General features: G+C 37.1%; 1 protein-coding gene across 4 annotated transcripts in view; it reads right to left on the minus strand.

The window, feature by feature from the left end:
- The window catches only part of USH1C (USH1 protein network component harmonin), a 46,702-nt gene that overhangs the window by 18,042 nt on the left and 10,131 nt on the right, over window positions 1-18,529 (minus strand). For 3 of the 4 annotated variants that reach the window (XM_090140529.1, XM_090140528.1, XM_090140531.1), the window contains 11 exons: window positions 13,147-13,255; window positions 13,023-13,047; window positions 12,230-12,287; window positions 11,410-11,513; window positions 10,131-10,215; window positions 9,677-9,736; window positions 9,334-9,390; window positions 7,499-7,641; window positions 6,865-6,930; window positions 5,038-5,162; window positions 2,266-2,342 (listed from right to left, as the gene is read on the minus strand). In XM_090140529.1, the coding sequence (XP_089996655.1) occupies window positions 2,266-2,342; window positions 5,038-5,162; window positions 6,865-6,930; window positions 7,499-7,641; window positions 9,334-9,390; window positions 9,677-9,736; window positions 10,131-10,215; window positions 11,410-11,513; window positions 12,230-12,287; window positions 13,023-13,047; window positions 13,147-13,255 (909 nt within the window). The remainder of the gene's footprint in view (window positions 1-2,265; window positions 2,343-5,037; window positions 5,163-6,864; window positions 6,931-7,498; window positions 7,642-9,333; window positions 9,391-9,676; window positions 9,737-10,130; window positions 10,216-11,409; window positions 11,514-12,229; window positions 12,288-13,022; window positions 13,048-13,146; window positions 13,256-18,529) is intronic. The other variant, XM_090140530.1, reaches the window with a different exon arrangement.

Consider the following 18,529-nt stretch of genomic DNA (forward strand, 5'->3'; position numbering starts at 1 on the left):
ACAACATTCTGTTGGCATGTTTTATGCAGGGCTAGTTAGTTTAATAACAATTTTTGATAAAATTTTATCCTCTAATAAATTAGAAGATACATTAAGTGCTATTTATGAAATGTAGTATCTGGAAGGTGGTAGTCAACCTACCAGATATCAACATTTGAAAAATTACTGAATCTAAAGGCACACTAAGCAGTATGAATGCCAAAGAGTTTCAAAATATCAACATCTGAGACAATCTTAGCTGCATTTATTGCTTTCAGATACAACAAGATGAGTCATCTCTTCTGTCCTTTTTCCCCATGGATTCAGTTAATTTCCTATTAAAGATATTTTAAGTACAGAGTGAAATTTTGTTTTTAGTGCACACACAGGAAATCCATTTGCAATTTTCAGCAGGAAGAAAATTTACCATTTGAATATTTAAATGTTTTTCTAAAAGCAAAAGGATAAGGTACTTTCAAGTTTTAGTCTACATTGCGTAGCAGAGTTCAACAGGAACTGAGCTGAATCTTTATTAATATATGAGAAGGTATTTTGAGACTCTGTAAATTATCTTGGTCAGCAGCCATAGCAAAAATCCTGTTTGTGTGAAGAGGCTGAATTGTCATAACGTATTTATCTTTGTCAGATAATCCTAACCATACTGGATTTTATGTGTTTCAGATCCAAGATGATTTACAGTCACTAGCAATATGAAATGGCATCAGAGTACACTGTCATTTCCTTATTCTTTATTAAGATCAAAACCACTGCCATTTCTTACCCTCCTACAAGGCTAAAATAATAGTCATAAATGATGATTCAAATACTTCCTCTGTCCTCCTCAAAAACTTTGAGTTCTTCGGAGAGAGATCTATGAGCCGTCTTTGACAGTTTGTCCTACCCCAGTAAATTACCATCGGCCATCACAGGAAACAAACAACACTGAAACCTATGATATAACTAAGATATATTGAAAGAAACAGGGAGAACAAAGCAATAGCAGGAATAAAGTACTACTTGGAACTGCAGTAATGTTTTAGCTGTGACTCTACAGATTTAAGAAGTATTCCATCATACTTAAAGATTTTCTGGTATTTTTCCTCTCTGCGTGTGATTCACACAAGCCTTTTGCCTTCAGCACTCTCAATGGGAGATTTGCAGAAGTTTAACTGGAAACTGCACACATGACTTCCATTGAATTTTTGCATCTTCAAAAGCTTTTATTATTTATGGAGTTATTTATTATTTTGAGGACTTTTGGATCTGTGCTGAACAGCTTCTGCAAAGTATACACTCAATTCCCACTGCAGCTGGCAGGTTTTGAGAAGTTCTAAATGTTCAAAAGAATGCATTCATAGGCAGATATATCTGAAAAGCATCTTAATTTCTATGTGATAAATGAAGTGGAAGAGAAGAAAAGAGAGGAATTAAAATTCAAATGCACAGCAAACAAGCTCACTTATCACACTTTGTACCTTGCGGATTGTGGGAAATTTTCCTTCATACCGATAAAACCATCCAAAAGCTACAAAAAGGTAAAGGAAAAGTTGTTGTTTTAAGAAAAGTTGATGCCTAGTTCAGATCGATCCCTGTTGATGCATATAACTGGTTAAAATTTATTTGGAGGCACAACGAATGTTCAATGTTATACAACAAGTACTTAAACCACTTCTTCATTAATTCTGCTAGCACATTTAATCACAAACATCCCTTATTTCGCTGATACACATTTTATGTTAAGCAAAGCAAATGCAACAGTTAACTACTATGCAGAACCCTATCCAGAATGCCATATGCATTGCTGAGATTTCTATAGTCAAAGAACAAACCATAGTTAGTTAGTTACACAAACCATAACAAGCATTATCAAAATGAAAAAATAATCAAATTATTTCAAGCTTGCAGAACACATTGATGCTTAGGGTGACAAGAAAAGCTGTTTCCCACAGTGAACTATGTACATACAGGTGCATAAACATTAAAAAAAAGTGGAGTAAAATCAGACAAAATAATCTAGTATTATAATTTTCCATAATAAACACTGACAATACACAGAGTTCAATATAATCCATGTTTCTGTAGGATTTACATGTTTAGTATTCTTGTTGAAGTATCTTTAGAAAGCAGTGACAACAGCAGTATCATAACCTTTCATCATACCAAAGGACAACATATATTACTCTAGCAAAACCAGATCATAGTTCAGTGTCAAGAGTGACTGTCAGAAGGAAGAGAAACATAGAAAGGATCTGAATCAGGATAGGAAGTTAAGGCTGGATGGCAAACCTGTTTGTCCTGCTTCATGATCACTTCATCCATGTCATCTGTTTCAAGTTGGTCATGTGCAACTCCCTCTAAATCTACTAGAGAAACAAAGGATGAAGGGAATGAGGAGACAGAAAGTCAACTGGAGATCCCATGAAATAAAGAGACCAGCAATGGGTGACTAGTTTTCATGAATTAAAAAGAAATTAGCAATGACATATCTTGCCTCAAAAAAAAAAAAAAAAAAAAAAAAAAGGAATGATTGCAGTCCTGCTCAGATCAAATCCTAACTTCCTCTAACTTCAAAAAGCAGTTAGGATTTACACGTGGCCAATTAGACTGCTCTGCAATAAAGATGAATGTGCAGAAGTCAGCGACTTTTCCTATTAAGCCATCAGAAGTCCTGAGATGTCTGGCTTCAGAAACAGATAACAGCCTTCTGTTGCACTGCCAATATGGCAAACACTGTACAGAGAGAACACTGTCCGGAAGAGTCAGAAAACTAAATGGATAAAACATTTCCCCTAGCTCAGTTTCTTACCCATGAAAAGAAAACTGACTTGCCCACTCATTAAAAAAATAATGTGATTGCTTTAGGAAATGACCCAGGTTTCCCTTAAATTATGTAACGCCTGCTCCATAAGCACTGCCCACCACTTACTTTGTCTATTACCATTTCAGTACACTCTCTGGTCATCGTCTATAGCTTCCAACTTAGCTTCTTAACTGCAAATTAAACTCCAAGCACCTTAAATTCCTTTGGACAACTTAACACCTCAGTGTAATTCCTCACTGAAAAGTTGCAGTGTACAAAAAAAATCCCCCCTCAATCTCTCAAATAATTTTGATGCAGATTGCTCAGTGATATCAAATCAGGCTCTGCAGACTATTTGTTACAGTTGTTGCAATAGACGAAAAAAGACATGAAAAGGAGGGCTGGGAAGGAAATGAAAGATTAACAACAGGATCCGTGAAGGAAGGTGACAATAAGATGGGAACAGAAAAAGACAGTAAGTCAAGTGTGTTTCAGAATCTACAGGTTATAAAAAACAGGAAAAAAAAAGCAGGATTTCTTTCTCCCACTAATAGATGGCCTAATAAAGATGTTAACACATCTGCTACACATACCAGCTCACAGACAAATGCATGGATTTCACAAATGCTTAGAAGTATCCTTGCTTCCCAAAGGATTATGTCACTGGGAATTGGAAATTCTGATTTCTTCAGTAGATGCTTACATCCATACAAGCTCTTAGCATGCATGATCACAGACAGGTGCAACAACAATTTTTGTATGAACTCCAAACATTGTTATGCCATTATTTCATTTTCAATACAGTAATCAAAGGAGCTCAAAGTGAGGAAGATGATATAGGAAATAATTCAGCCTTAAAATGAATAAAGGAGGTCTGAAAGTCATAATAGTAAGAAGTTGATTTGTTAAAAGAGCTGGGAAAACCACTTAAGATCATAGATTAAGAAGTGTTTGATTTTTTTCTTTTATCCAGTGCTTTTTACTGTCATCATGCAGTAATAGCTTTTGTTGCAGTTTTGTTGCACTTAATATATTAAATTGCTTACTCAATTGTTTACTTAAAGGTTATAATTAAATATTGACTCTTACAACACAACTTGTAGTTCAGTACAAGAAGTGAGGATTTTTTTTATTTTTTCAGGCAATGGGAAACACATGGCCTCATGCTGAGTGAGAATGGGAGATGCTAAGAATGGGCTCAGTCACTTCCTCCTTGTAAAAGAGAAGTGAGGGAGCTGTAAGACTTCCCTGTGTTGCAAGTCTGACAAAATAAAAGACAATCAGGTCCTGCTGAAAAGAGGACAGAAAAGATATCTAGAATTTTATGAAAGCTAAACATTGCATTCATTTCTTTCAAGCCAAAAGTAGTGTTACAAGACAAAATACACAAAACTTATCTCCATCCTTCATAATACATCAATTAAGTAATTAACATAATTCTTTAGTTAGGAGCAAGGGAGAAGAAAAAGGAAACGTTAGAAAGAGCAAACAAAGAACATTCATTCACTCCAACTCAAACTGCAAATCTTGTATTAGTTTTGTGTTTTCAAAGTTTACCTCCCAAGGCCTCTCACTAAAAAAAAATGTTAAATTACTTACTGATATGATTAATATAGAAAGTCAAAACTATTCCCAAATGGGAAAAAAGAATAGAAACATTTGTCCCTTACCCCTTCTTACCTTGCTTTTCAGAAGTAACAAACCTATGACTTCTTACAAAAGGAAGAAAACTATAACTTACTATAAATAAATTATCATCTTCATTGAAGTAAAAACGCTTATATGTATGTAATTCAGCATTTCATTTTTGGCTTACGTACATGGATGTACAGTCACATATATAAAAAAATATAAACACACTATTTTCATTTGGACAAACAATGGAAACCACATGTCCACTGATTGAAGAACACCTCCATTAGAAGTTTGACAAGTGAAACACAAACAAAAACAACAAGGAATGCAATGTATCTGAACTCAAATTAAAGAGATCATGCTTCAAGCAGTGATTTCTTAGTTAATTTTTTTTTTTCTCCCTGCAGCTGATTGTAAAAAAAACATGATTGATTGAGTGGTTGTAGCATTTGTGAGCTGGGTACCTCCTAAGAGCCATTAAATAGAATTTTCACATGGTCCCAGTCTTCTGAAAAATCAAACTGATCACTAACACAGCTTAGACATACAATATGTTCCATACAACTTGATGTGTCTGAAACAAAAAAAGTTATGAAGGAATCAGACTGAAATCAATTACTTACTTTTGTGTTTAGAACGAGGAGCAGAGTGCACTTCTGCAGTTACAGTTTTTAGAGGTTTGGGAGGCTCTTTAGGCCCCCAGTCTTCTTCCCACTCCTTTTTAAATTTCTCTTCCTCTGCTGTTATCCTATATGGAAATAAAATGCAGCAATGAATACAAAGTATAAAAATAACGACACAGACATAAATTCATTAGAATTGTTTACTCTGCAGTATGTTTTCACTTGTTTGTTTTCCATTAAAATAATGCATCATAAAATGCCTCTTCCACCAAACCAAAATCCTTTCAGTGATTTAAGAGTCATTTTTTGAAGAACCTAATGACTTCTTTCTAATTTTCAGGAAATATGTTCAAAAACTAAATGAGTATTTATTTATACACCCCAACATTACAGATGGGAAAAAAAAAAGCTATTTTAAATGTTATCTATTAATGGTCTTTGATACCTCAATGGCTATTAGGATAACTTGTAAACTTTATGTAAAATACTCTGATTTTCATATTAAGTTGTATATATACACACATATAAACAAATTCACAAATTTTAAGCCAAGAGGAATACACAACAATACTATCACCTTAACTGAAGTTGCCAACTGTTTCTCATTTTTTTTTCCACTTTAAAATTTGAAGTATATATTAGAAAAATAGCCACTATTAACTAAAATATGAAGTGTAAAAGTATCTACAACATGCCTAGAGTCAAAAGCTTCAGTTGTAAATTTTTGTTTGTGTCTTATTTCTATTTTGGTGATTGCTTCCTAAAGACATAGTTCTAGGCTACACTAAAAAAGATGACTCATTTGGCAGTGAAATGTAAATATTGTTGAGACACAAAACACACCAAAGTCAGTATTTTAGAAAAAGAGTCACACCGCAGGAAAAAACAATTCATAAAACAAGGAAAAAACCTAGAAAGGCACCACCATCAGTAAAGTGACACTTTGAAGGAAAATTCTGAAAATCCCACATCACAACAGTACTACCACATAACCTAATAAATTCTAGTTTCATATACAATGCCTTGAAGTGGCCTAAGATCTATTCTTGGCTCTAGCCTGTCTTGAACTGGTAAATTGACAAACAGTGCCAAAATTTACTAGATCTTATATGATACTATTTGCACTTGGATTTTCTTGCGAATCCCAAACTTAGCTAAGATAAATTTAAAACATATCCACATGGCCAAAGCACTATTTAATCTGCACTGGAAGTCAGTGTTTAAAATTGGAAGCACAGTCAGCAGCAAGGCACACTGAAAAGAATGTTTAAACTTGTTATTATATTTAATTAAAAAAAAATCTATGGTGTTAAAGTGTAACTTGAAGTATACTGAGAATTAATGACCTTCGTCATTTAGGCATATCTGACTTCTTTTCTTAAAATTCATGTTTTCCAGCTCTTCAGTCATTCTTCTGTTTCTTCCTTGATCTATTTCATTGCAACATTCATTTCTTCCTTTCCATTAAAATTAAACATGAGAAGCAGAATAATCAAGTTCTGAGACACAAATTCTTTTATCTGGTGTTATATACGTACCCATTCGACACATATTTTATAACATATTTTTAAAATGAACATTCAACTTGAAGTTTACGTTATTTATTATCAACATAACACTTGTGTTTTCCAGGTGCTGCTTTTCAGTTTCCCATTCTGCAACTCTGTGGTGCTCTTACTGAGATGCATGGGATACTACACTTCACTAAATATACAATTTTATTAGAAAAGAATGGTTTTGGTCAGATCTAATGCATAATAATCCTTTTTTTTTTCTTTTTTTTTTTTTCTTCCAGACAGCATATTGCCTCTGTAGGTTGTTACTTACTGCTCAATTTCTCTGCGGTATCTCTCTTCTTCCTCTGCAGCCTTCTGGGAGATTTCCATTTTTCTTCTATAACAGGAATTAGGACACCGTGATAAAAATAGTATTTTCTGCACAAAATGTGTCAGCATATAGTTACTGAAATATATGGTCAGCAAATACACACACATAGGGAAAAAATGTTGGTTTTCTTTTTTTATGAAGTCTTTAAGATATCAAGGGTTCAACATACTTTTGTTGGAACCTTGAGGACATTCATGACCATGTGCATAGCAAGGACACATCATCTAACTCTCTATCTCCTTCTGAGACAGTACTATAGCATGTTATTCTAAGAGTACGAATTTGTTACCATCCTACTAAAAATCATAGAGAAGAGAACGGCACCAAGAAAATGCCCAATACTCCAAGCATTCAGAGTATGACAGTTGGGGAACAAAGTAACCCTGTAACTCAGTACACGTATTTGAACGATGCTGGTTTTGAAAACCCAAAACATCAGTGGAATAAGGATTCATGAATAGAGACTCCATAAGATCAATTTCAGCTGGGAATCTTCTTATAATTATTCCTATCTTACTTGCCCTCTTCAAATCCAAGCTAAAATTTTTCAGACCCTCCTGAACAGATTCCTTACAATCTCTCTTTCTCTTGCTGCTCTTTGATGATTTTGTTAGTCTCCAGTGCAAGTCGCTTCTGATGCATTAACTCCTGGCGTTCCTGCTCACGAAGATGTGCTTCTCTCTGTCTCTCTTCTTCAGTCATGAATAGTTCCTTTCCCTGCAATCAGCACCCCAACACAAATCAGTCACTTGAGAGTCTCACAAATGCAATTTTCCTAGGAAATAATTCAGAACTGCTTATGCAACACATAAGCACATTTGCCATTACTTTCAGTCAAGAATGCTTTGTGAAAGACTAAAGGATCCGCCACTTCATTCCAAAGAAATACTCCAGTTATGGAGTAATGGATAATGTGCTAAACATATGCGACTACTCTGCAGCAGTAGTGCAGCAGTCACGCCCAACTCCCATTCAATACATCCTCCAGAACGTACTGAGCAATGTGAACAAGGCATCAAATGAATCCAATGATAAAGACAATCACACAGTCATTGTCTTTTAACGTTCTTGTGTCTGGCTGCTACAGTATACCATAAAGCAGGGAATGTGGTTTGCAAGAGATTGTGTTAGCTGATGTATTTCAGCTGGTTTTATTCCTATTTGATTTGCTTTACAGTTAAGAACACAGGAAATACTGATCAAGAAAGGTGTATCAGTGGTGCTGATTGTGGAACACGTTGAAAATATTTAGTTATTACTGAAATTGAAATTGCATTAATTATCAATGCATAGATTTTCAAAATTCTGTGGCTTTAAAGCTCATGGACAAAAACAGGCATTGAAGAATGCCTTTATGCCATGGTCTTTACTTAACCAGAAAAGAGGATTAAAGAAACAAAGTTTAGCTATTGCAATTTCTTCTTCGATACAGAAACATATACCAAGGAAAGGAGAAATAAATGAGGTGAAGTACAGTGGAGTTGAAGAGTTCCACAGCAAAAATTTTAATGAGGCCAATGGTGCACACACTTTTTCTAACAGCTTGTAGTATCTCTTGGAACTGAAATCCTTTGGATGTTCATTAGGAGATGATTAATCAGTTAGCCTGGAGCATTTCTTTAAACAATTTTATCATGCCTTTGAACAACTGTCTCTTCCAGTAAGAGTTGTTTAATTAAAATATGGATTCCTTCATACAGATAAACAGCACGTAACAACCCTTATGAAATGGTCTAAATGATTTATCAAACCTTGTTTCTATTTAATTCAGTTGTAAGGTAATTATAAAGTATCTTCTTTGATTAGTCTACTGAACTTAAGTATGCTTGTGTATAAAACTGTGCATTTTACTGTCAGAAGGATTAAAGCAGAAAAAGTATTGAAATACTATTTGAAACCCACACTGAAATCAGCAGAAATTAATTTCAACTGACTTTAGATCAGGACCTAAAGGCATATAGTTATGTTTTACAGACAATGAAAATTAAAAACTGAACAGTTTTCAATGTGTTGAATACAGTAAAGAGAGCAGATCTAACAGTTGTACAAAGAATATATTAACTACTCAGGAGAAAATGTTAATTGACTCAAACTTTCATGCTTCAGTAGAAGAAGCTATCTGGCAGAACACAAGCTCTAAAATATGAAAAAATCATTACCATAAAATTAATTCCCAGTCCTTGCAAGTGAACAGTATTGTCCTGGTGCTTAACATGAACAATACACACTCCTCGAACTGTTGTGTTTGAGCATAGTTAGAAATAATCTAACTAACAGCTTCAGTTTGACCGAATTTGGCAGTAAAAACATCATAATGAAATGCAGGTTTGTTTCTTATTTATTTTTACTATTTATTTGTCCAAACAGTAATTTTCACAAACATTGTGCTTTTGTAAACATGCTACTTACAGCGCCTGCCACTACAGAGATAGTCAAAGTACGGCTACTTTTGAGCACTCTGACAGCCTGCAAATTAAAATAAAACAAAAATTAGTCTGCATTTAGTGGTAAATATGCTGTGCACATGCTGGTTGTCAAGGTTGGAATTTCTAAAAGACCTATCTGAACTGATAACAAGAAGTGGTATCTGTTCAGATCTCCAAATCCTCATGCTCAACGTAGAGCCTTTAAGTAGTTCAGTATCAAATTTTTTTTTTTTTTTTTTTTTTTTGGCAGCTAAGAGAATCAGACAGAAGCTTATAAAAAACCCTGGCAATTACATATTAATGGAATTAAGTAGTTTTAATCCTACCTCTTTATGATCCACATTTGAAAAGTCCACTCCATTCACCTCAACAATCTGATCACCAACCTAAAGGAGTTAATCGAAATTTTAGTACAGATTCTGTACTAATACACATACTAACTGGAATGAGAGAGAGACTGTCAAACATTCTCAATTAATAATTACATGTACTGGCAGAATATTCACAAGGGGAAATCAGCTAAGCATGCAAGTTCTCCCATCGGCATTTCCAATTGCCACTATTTGACATGAAATTTTGAGTTAGGTGGACTGTTGTTCTGACCCACATACGTTTTTGAAAGGCAGGGAACTTTTTTGACTGGAAATCTAGCCACACAGTATTTCTTTCTTATAGAAAGAAATAACAGCTAATGTCTCTACAGTGGTCTGGAATCCTTGAAGAAATAAATGTCAAACAAGATTTCTTTGTAGTACCAACACTGTAAAGTGATATACTTACCTCTAAGCCCACTTCCGCTGAGAGAGAACCCGGCTTAACATTACTGACAAAAATGCCTGGTTTTTGTGTTGGACCACTGGAAATACTGGTGGAAGATTAAAAAAATAAATTGTAAAAATAATAATTATAGACTGATACAGAAGCAATCAAGAAGTCTTGTTTTCTTTTTTCTTATTGAGAAAGTTTTTTTGTGGTGTAGATTACTCTGAAACAAGCACTGGAATTTGCAAGTACAGAGAATACTTTTCTGCCCTTCTTGCCACAAAATCATACTTAAAAAAGCAACAACAAAAGAAAAGTGTTCAGGCTTCTGGAGATTACTTTGGATGCTGAAGCTAACACAGTACATGGACCTAACGCTAAGGGACTGAGGACACTTATGGTATTGAAAAGTCAGCTTGTAATGCAGTGAAGAGTTAATAACTGCTTGCATAATTATTTGTTGAACTATAGTATACTGTGTATATCTATAATAGTATTATTGTTCAGGATTGTTTACCAAAAACAAAAAGGATATTGCAATCAGGGTCCAACATCTAGCGTTGAAACTCCAACCTGCAATCCATGCTGGCCCTCAAGACAACAGTCATTTCTGTGGGTAATACGTCCAGCAGGCGATATCAAATCACCCTTCCAGGTTTTGTAAAATATTTGAAGCTTTTTATCTTCCTAACAATATTAAAGAAAAATTATTCTTTTGAAAATATTCTGTGCGGGCAAGTCTTGCTAACCTCAGCTACTACACATTGCAACATGCAAAGAAAACCTGCAATTTCTCTTCTACCTCAAAATCTTCACAACTAGATGAAAGGACAAGTCTGAGAAGCATTTGCTCATATTTCTAAAAATGCTAGATATTCAAAATTAATATTAGGAACCAAGCCACAGCCTCTTAGTTCAGAAAAGTTTCACAGAAAGTAGTCTAGGGTGAGTCAATTTGACAGTGAACAATGCTGAAACCTACTATATTACAGAGCAGCATTTCAAAATATTAAAAAATTTAGAAATTTGAAAGCATTTAAAAGATCCAGTTCCACGACACGTCTTTTGTTATGTTACTATAATCCTGCTTTGATTTTTAAATTGAGATTTTTTTTAAATTTTAAGTCAGAACCTGGGACACAGTTACTTATATTTGTTTAATAATATATGTGTGTCAGAGATGTCCTCCTTTTCCTGTCAAGTTTTCTTGCTCCTCTGTGGTTCTCTGTGTTCTACATGTCACATTAATGAATGAAGGAACAAACTGCCCTGGATGTTTAACAAGCCATGTACCCACCTGCATCCCATGCCTTTTGTGCCAATCAAGCTAATGAAGACTTTTTTCTCTCTACTGTCTCTTCCTCCAGAAGAAGCAAGACCAGCCACACTGCCCTTTCCTTCCTAGAGATTAAAAAACTGTAGACATTACTCTGTGTTGAAGTTGTACGAAAACCAATAGAAACTTCACAAAGCTAAGAAAAAAGCCTGACAATACCAAATTTAGATTCCTCCATGGACCAATTAGAAGTGAATATGAATTACAGTGGTGCAGTGTGACTGATGTGAAAGACAAACATCTATTTGGAGAAAATTGTTTCAATAATCCAGCTTTTTCTCCAGACAAGGATGAAAGAAAATTAGAGGAAAGCGATACGGCAAAATAATAATTTAGATGTTCCCTAACAAAAAAAACTTAAAAAAAAGACTTGATAATGTTCACTACTTAGCATAATCTTTCTTCCTGAAAGACAAATTAGATAATTGTGGTCTTTCTCTACATGGCTACAACTCACTTGCATTTATGTTGTCATTCCTCCACTAATATAACAAAGATAGATCAAATCATCTGTTAAATATTTGTACAGTTAATGAATGGCCTGGTCAAACAAAATAAGATACCAATCAGTGAGTAAAAGTTATTACAGTTGTATAGGGCCCTTTCCTTATCTAGTGATTCTAGAATCATTTCACATCACAAAAGATGTTTTTCCCCAAACACATGTAATAAGATACTGCACCTAAAAAATAAATACAAAGACTTTTGTGGTAAGTTCCAAGGAGAAAATGGTTCAGAACAATTACAGACTTCACAGAAAACAGCATAATTCATCTCTTACCCCAGAATCTGACACAAACTGATCCACATATTGCCATTTAAGGGGTTCATCTGCTGAACTGAAAGGAAAGAGTGATTAAAAATGACAGTGAAAAAAGAACATGAATGTGTTCAAAAAGCTGTTTTGAAATGAGGCATTCTGTTTTGCATCCACTTGTTCCTTAGGATACCATTCACTATAACGTGTACGTTTTGTTCAGCTATTTACACAGAATATCAAACAAGCATGAAATTACTTAGACTAGTAAAGTATTCAATTACTTCAGTGAGTAAAGCTGGCCAAATTTAAAACTAAGTAATCCTCTTTAACTGAAATAATAATGAGAAACTCTAAGAATATCAAGGAAAATAATCATAAAAACTTAAACCGTTTATATAAATGTCTATGCAGAGATACACATTTCATCAACATTTGTCAAATATTCTACTTACAGTATCAAATTGTCAACAACAAATTGAATGAGGACAATAGTTTGATTTTTTCTAAGCTCTAAAGCAATTCTCAAATGTCATATACATGCAGAAGTAGTAAAGCTCTTCATTAAGCAAGATGCGTTGAGAATAAGATTTTCAGGAAGCATTAACAATTAACAAAGAAATCAAAATTTGTTCATTTAAGAAAGCAACCATATAATAAGTCAAACCCACGTAACAAGATATCTGCCTATTCATCACACTAGACACACCATTTTAACAACTTACAGAGATGCATGGCACAAATTTTCGAACATACAGATAAACAAGAGTGATACCTTGAGTATTAAGGCAGCTGTGTGAAAATTAAATATTATTACCTTTTGACTGGTATCATTCCAACATCTGAAAAAGAGAAATGTTGTGTTAAGTAACATTTTCTACTGGTTGCTACTTATCTGTTAACAACCTTTAGTAATAGAGGTGATTTTTGATGCCACTTACGTCTCACTTTTATGGACACTATTTTCTTTGTGCGAATGAGGTTTATGACTTCCTCGTGTGTGCATGATGAGATGGAATATCCATTTATACGAACTATCTCATCCCCAACCTAAAAAATGAAAGATAAAAGGAAAATGTGAATTAAAGTGAAAGTTTCTAAGAAATGATGTAATCGACAATAATTACAATGCAGAAATTTGATAATATTCAGTTCAGTACTTTAGCGATTTCAGGTAAACACTGGATGAAATTTACCTGTACTTGCTTGAACTTAGTACTTAAAACCAATAGCATAGATTAATGGCCAGAATAACAGTTTTACAAATAATATACAGTGAAAAGCATGAAGATGAGTCAGATTTCTGCCTCACAATTTATCTTAAGTTCAGGTGTCCATATTCCAGTTCAAACAATTTTTGAATGATAATCGTTTTAATAGGTTCAATTAGTTTTTAATCACATGTTCTCTGAGATACCTTTTCAACTATTTTGGTCATTAGGACATAAAACTTGGTCTTATCCACTTGTCTGATTCTAGATTCAGAACACTATGTTATTTTAATGAATTTAGCTCAATTTCAGATGCAATAGTTTATTGGTTCTAAGAGTCATACACTAGCATAATGTAAGTTTGGTAAATGTAAAAGGAGAACTGGCTTCAACGGACAGAGAGAAGGCTGAGGTACTGAATGAGTTCTTTGCCTCGGTCTTCACTGGCGGCCGGGACTCCAGTACTTCTCCTGTCCCTGAGCCCTGCATCCCTACACCTCTGGGTGGGGACTGGGGTGGTAAATCCCCCCCGCTGTGAGGACAGAGCAGGTCCGAGACCGCCTCATGAGACTGAATGTGTACAAGTGTATGGGGCCGGATGGCGTGCATCCCAGGGTTCTGAAGGAGCTGGCTGAGGTGGTTGCCGAGCTGCTCTCCATCATATTTGAGAAGTCGTGGCTGTCAGGTGTGGTCCCAGATGACTGGAGGAAGGGTCATGTCACTCCTATTTACAAGAAAGGGAGCAAGGAGGACCCTGGGAACTACAGGCCGGTGAGTCTCACCTCTGTGCCTGGGAAGATCATGGAACAGATCATCCTGGATGACATGCTCGATCACATAAGGAAAGGGTGCGTGATCTGTGACAGCCAGCACGGCTTCACCAGAGGAAGGTCATGCTTGACCAATCTGGTGGCCTTTTATGATGGAGTGACGGCATCGGTGGACAAGGGAAAGGCAACCTATGTCATTTATCTGGACTTGAGCAAGGCCTTTGACATGGTCCCCCACCACATCCTTATCTCCAAGTTGGAGGGATGTGGATTTGATGGGTGGACCACTCGATGGATAAGAAACTGGTTGAAAGGCCGCAGACAGAGGGTGGTCATCAATGGCTCCATGTCCAGGTGGAGGCCGGTAACGAGTGGTGTCCCCCAGGGGTCTGTCTTGGGACCAGTGCTCTTTAACATCTTTATCAATGACATCGATGATGGAATCGAGTGCACCCTCAGTAAGTTTGCTGACGACACCAAGCTGAGTGGTGCAGTCGACATGGTTGAAGGAAGGGATGCCATTCAGAGGGACCTTGAGAGGCTAGAAAGGTGGGCCCGGGTGAACCTGATGAGGTTCAACACGGCAAAGTGCAGAGTTTTGCACTTGGGCCGGAGGAATCCCAGGCATTCCTACAGACTGGAAAAAGCGGTCCTTGAGAGCAGCCCTGTGGAGAAGGACCTGGGGGTCTTGATAGATGAAAAACTTAATATGAGCCAGCAGTGTGCCCTTGCGGCTCAGAAGGCAAATGGTATCCTGGGCTCCATCAGAAGAGGGGTGGCCAGCGGAGACAGGGAGGTGATTGTTCCCCTCTACTCTGCTCTTGTGAGGCCCCATCTGGAATACTGCGTCCAAGCGTGGAGCCCCAGTACAAGAAAGACAGGGAACTGTTGGAGAGGGTCCAGAGGAGGGCCACAAAGATGATCAAGGGACTGGAGCACCTCCCCTGTGAGGACAGGCTGCGGGAGCTGGGCTTGTTCAGCCTGGAGAAAAGAAGGCTGCGGGGTGACCTCATTGCAGCCTTTCAGTACCTGAAGGGAGCCTACAAACAAGAGGAGAATCAACTCTTTGAAAGGGTTGATAACTGCAGGACAAGGGGAAATGGTTTTAAGTTGAAGGAAGGGAGATTTAGGTTGGACGTTAGGGGGAAATTCTTTACAGACAGAGTGGTGAGGTACTGGAACAGGCTGCCCAGAGAGGTTGTGGATGCCCCATCCCTGGAGGTGTTCAAGGCCAGGTTGGATGGGGCCCTGGGCAGCCTGGTCTAGCATTAGGTGGGATGATTGGTGGCCCTACGTGTGGCAGGGGGGTTGGAGATTCATGATCCTTGAGGTCCCTTCCAACCCTGGCAGTTCTGTGATTCTGTGAAGTTTATTCTGGGCTGCAGTAGCTCAAACCTTCTTGGATTATGTACACTAGTTACAAAAGAGTACATTATTCATCTGACACCCTTTCATGAGTCTCACAGCAGCAAACCATTGTTTTTCATATACTGTGGCTGGGGAGATGGTACTGCCACACTATTGTCCCAACTCTCTTGTTGTAAGACACAAAAAAAAATAAGTGGGACACTTGGAACAAAACCATACAAGAAACCTCCCACCAAGCAGAAGACAAGTCATTAATTTATTCCCAAGGCTACTCTGCATGCATGCGATACATATTTGGGCTACATGGATAACAGAGAGCATGATCAGCTACGGAACAGACCAAGAACAAGCAACCTGAATAGCAGCAGGAACAAAACTAAGGTTATTCCCAAGGCAAATTCAGTTGAAGAAAGCTCAAGTGAAACCACAATTGGCTGTATCAGTAGCTCATGTTTATTGCACCACTGCAAAGCTTTCACTTAAAAAGGCCTCCTCTTCTTTAATTCACATCCATGCATATTATTTGACAACTTTATTTTTGACAGCTTGATTGGAAGTCTCCAACTTCTTCTAATGATCCCCTTAGCAATGCAGGCTAAGAAGGAATCAGGGATAGTGACACTGCCTACTTAAGGTTGTATGTAACTAGCTGCTCAAGATGGTATACTTGATAGGATCCCCTATATTTGATAGGACAAGGGGGAATGGTTTTAAACTGATGTAGAGGAGGTTTAGGTTAAATATTAAGAGGAATTTTTTTGAGGGTGGTGACGCACTGGAACAGGTTGCCCCAGGAGGCTGTGGATGCCCCATCCCTGGAGGCATTCAAGGCCAGGCTGGATGTGGCTCTGGGCAGCCTGGTCTGCTGGTTGGCGACCCTGCACATAGCAGGGGGTTGGAACTAGATGATCATTGTGTCCTTTTCAACCCAGGCCATTCTATGATACCATATTAAAAAATGCCAAACCTTAGCACTTGCACACAGTGTGAACCATATGACAGGATTGTGTGAGAACTGGTGTCAATGACTCTCTTCCATTAGGTAAATCAAACAAATCAATCCTCTATAGAGAAGGATTGGCAAATACTTACCGAAAAACAGCTTTAACAACAATCAATCAATATCCTCATACACCTCTGTACTTTTATCTTCACAAGCACAAAGCTAAATACCTTCACTTTACTGCTTTCCAGTAACATCTTATACTACAAATATTCATTATGTAAAATGTATCGAAATGCCATCTTTCTAGGGTCACAGAACCACAGAATATCTGGAATTGGAAAGGACCTGCTAAGATCACTAAGTCCAACTCTTAGCTCCACACAGGACTACACAAAAATCAAACCATAAATCTCCAGATGTTTCCATACCAAATAGTATTTTCTTTTCAGGTTCCCCCATGGCTTTCCAGCTTTACTGTTCTAGGACAGAAGATAACACCACCAGCCTTAGTCACAGCAAGAAAGTGATCTACATGAAGTGCTTCCACTGTTTTTTCCATCATACAATTTTGACGGGAGTACCTGTGCCTGAAAAGGCTTTTAAAAAGTGAAGAAGTCACAGTCTAGATCACTGAAGACTGGCTTCTTTGTACCTTGCTGACAGTTTTAAGGCAAAGATGGAGACAGATGGAAATTCCTACTCTGGCTCTGCGCAGCTCTATTAAACACCTAGCATTTACACTGCCACGTTCATGGGAGAAGACAACAACAAATGGGAAGCAGGAATTCTTCAGTGTGGGTTGTGTTTTGTACACCAACTTGGTTGATGGGATATTAGACATGCCATCATCCACTGCCTCTATCTTTATTCATAAGGAATAAATATCATATTTTCCAACTGTGCTCCATTCAAGCGGAATAAAGGGAAAAAAAAACCCTCTACTTTTTCAATTCTTTCCCAAACTTTTTTATTTTTTCTGGGAAGTGTTATATGATGCATAGTAGTATGCAAAATACTACATACATACTAGTATACAAAATCTCCCCCTTGTGCCAAAATACCTCTTGAAGCACAGACTCCACTGCACTTCAACGTGCTTAGCTAACACAGTACAACTTCAAAAGACTACCAAAGTGGAGGAGGAAAAAATAAACAAAAAGCAATCTACGACTCTCCTGAATTAGAGAACATTTTGCAGAGGCACAACGTGACTGTAGTCTACAGCCGGTGGAACTGCTGCTCCATCTGCTGGACACTGAAAATCATACAATCAGAATCGTATAACTATAGAATAGCCTGGGCTGAAAGGGACCTTAAAGATCATCCAATTCCAACACCCTGCAATGGGCAGACTGCCACCCACCAGTCCAAGCTGCCCAGGGCCCTATCCAGCCTGGCCTGTTTTTTCATGAACAGTGGTCAACACTGGACTACCTAGGAAATGTCAGACAGGGCAATGACCCATGTGCAATTCTCAGTACTCCTGGAAGCTTAACTTTTTTTCATTTAAGCCAGTAAGATTTTTAGAAAGAAGGGAGCTAACTCTGCACTGAAGGCTTTTGAACATACAATCTGTAATAAAAATCAGAGCATCTGAGAAAGAAAAGCACACAGCATCTGCAATATAGCGTCACACCTCTTATTGCTCTATTTATGATAGAGACACTTCTCTTAACTGTCTTGTTGCAAATGTTCAAAGCCACATCTATCCACTCATTCTTAACTGACAGCTATTGCCTTTCCTCTGAAAACCCACTGTGAAACTCTAAGACAGTTCCTTGCCCCAAAAACTAAGAGAATACAATCTAGATCTGTTTCACTGCCCTCCACACTTCAGAAAATCCATTGTAAGAAAAGCATTTTTAAGACCAGGCTTCTCATTGACAACAGTTGTACTTCCAAGAAGAAAATTAGCTGTGAGTAAACTCAGACACTTGTGGCTTCGTGCACAGAGACTTAACATTCTCTACAAATCATGAAGACTTTCAAGTGTACTTCAGATTCTACACCTCAAGCTAGGAAACAATAA

The sequence above is a fragment of the Phasianus colchicus genome, chromosome 5 (assembly GCF_987193195.1).
Source record: "Phasianus colchicus chromosome 5, bPhaCol1.hap1.1, whole genome shotgun sequence".
In the NCBI taxonomy this organism is placed as follows: domain Eukaryota; kingdom Metazoa; phylum Chordata; class Aves; order Galliformes; family Phasianidae; genus Phasianus; species Phasianus colchicus.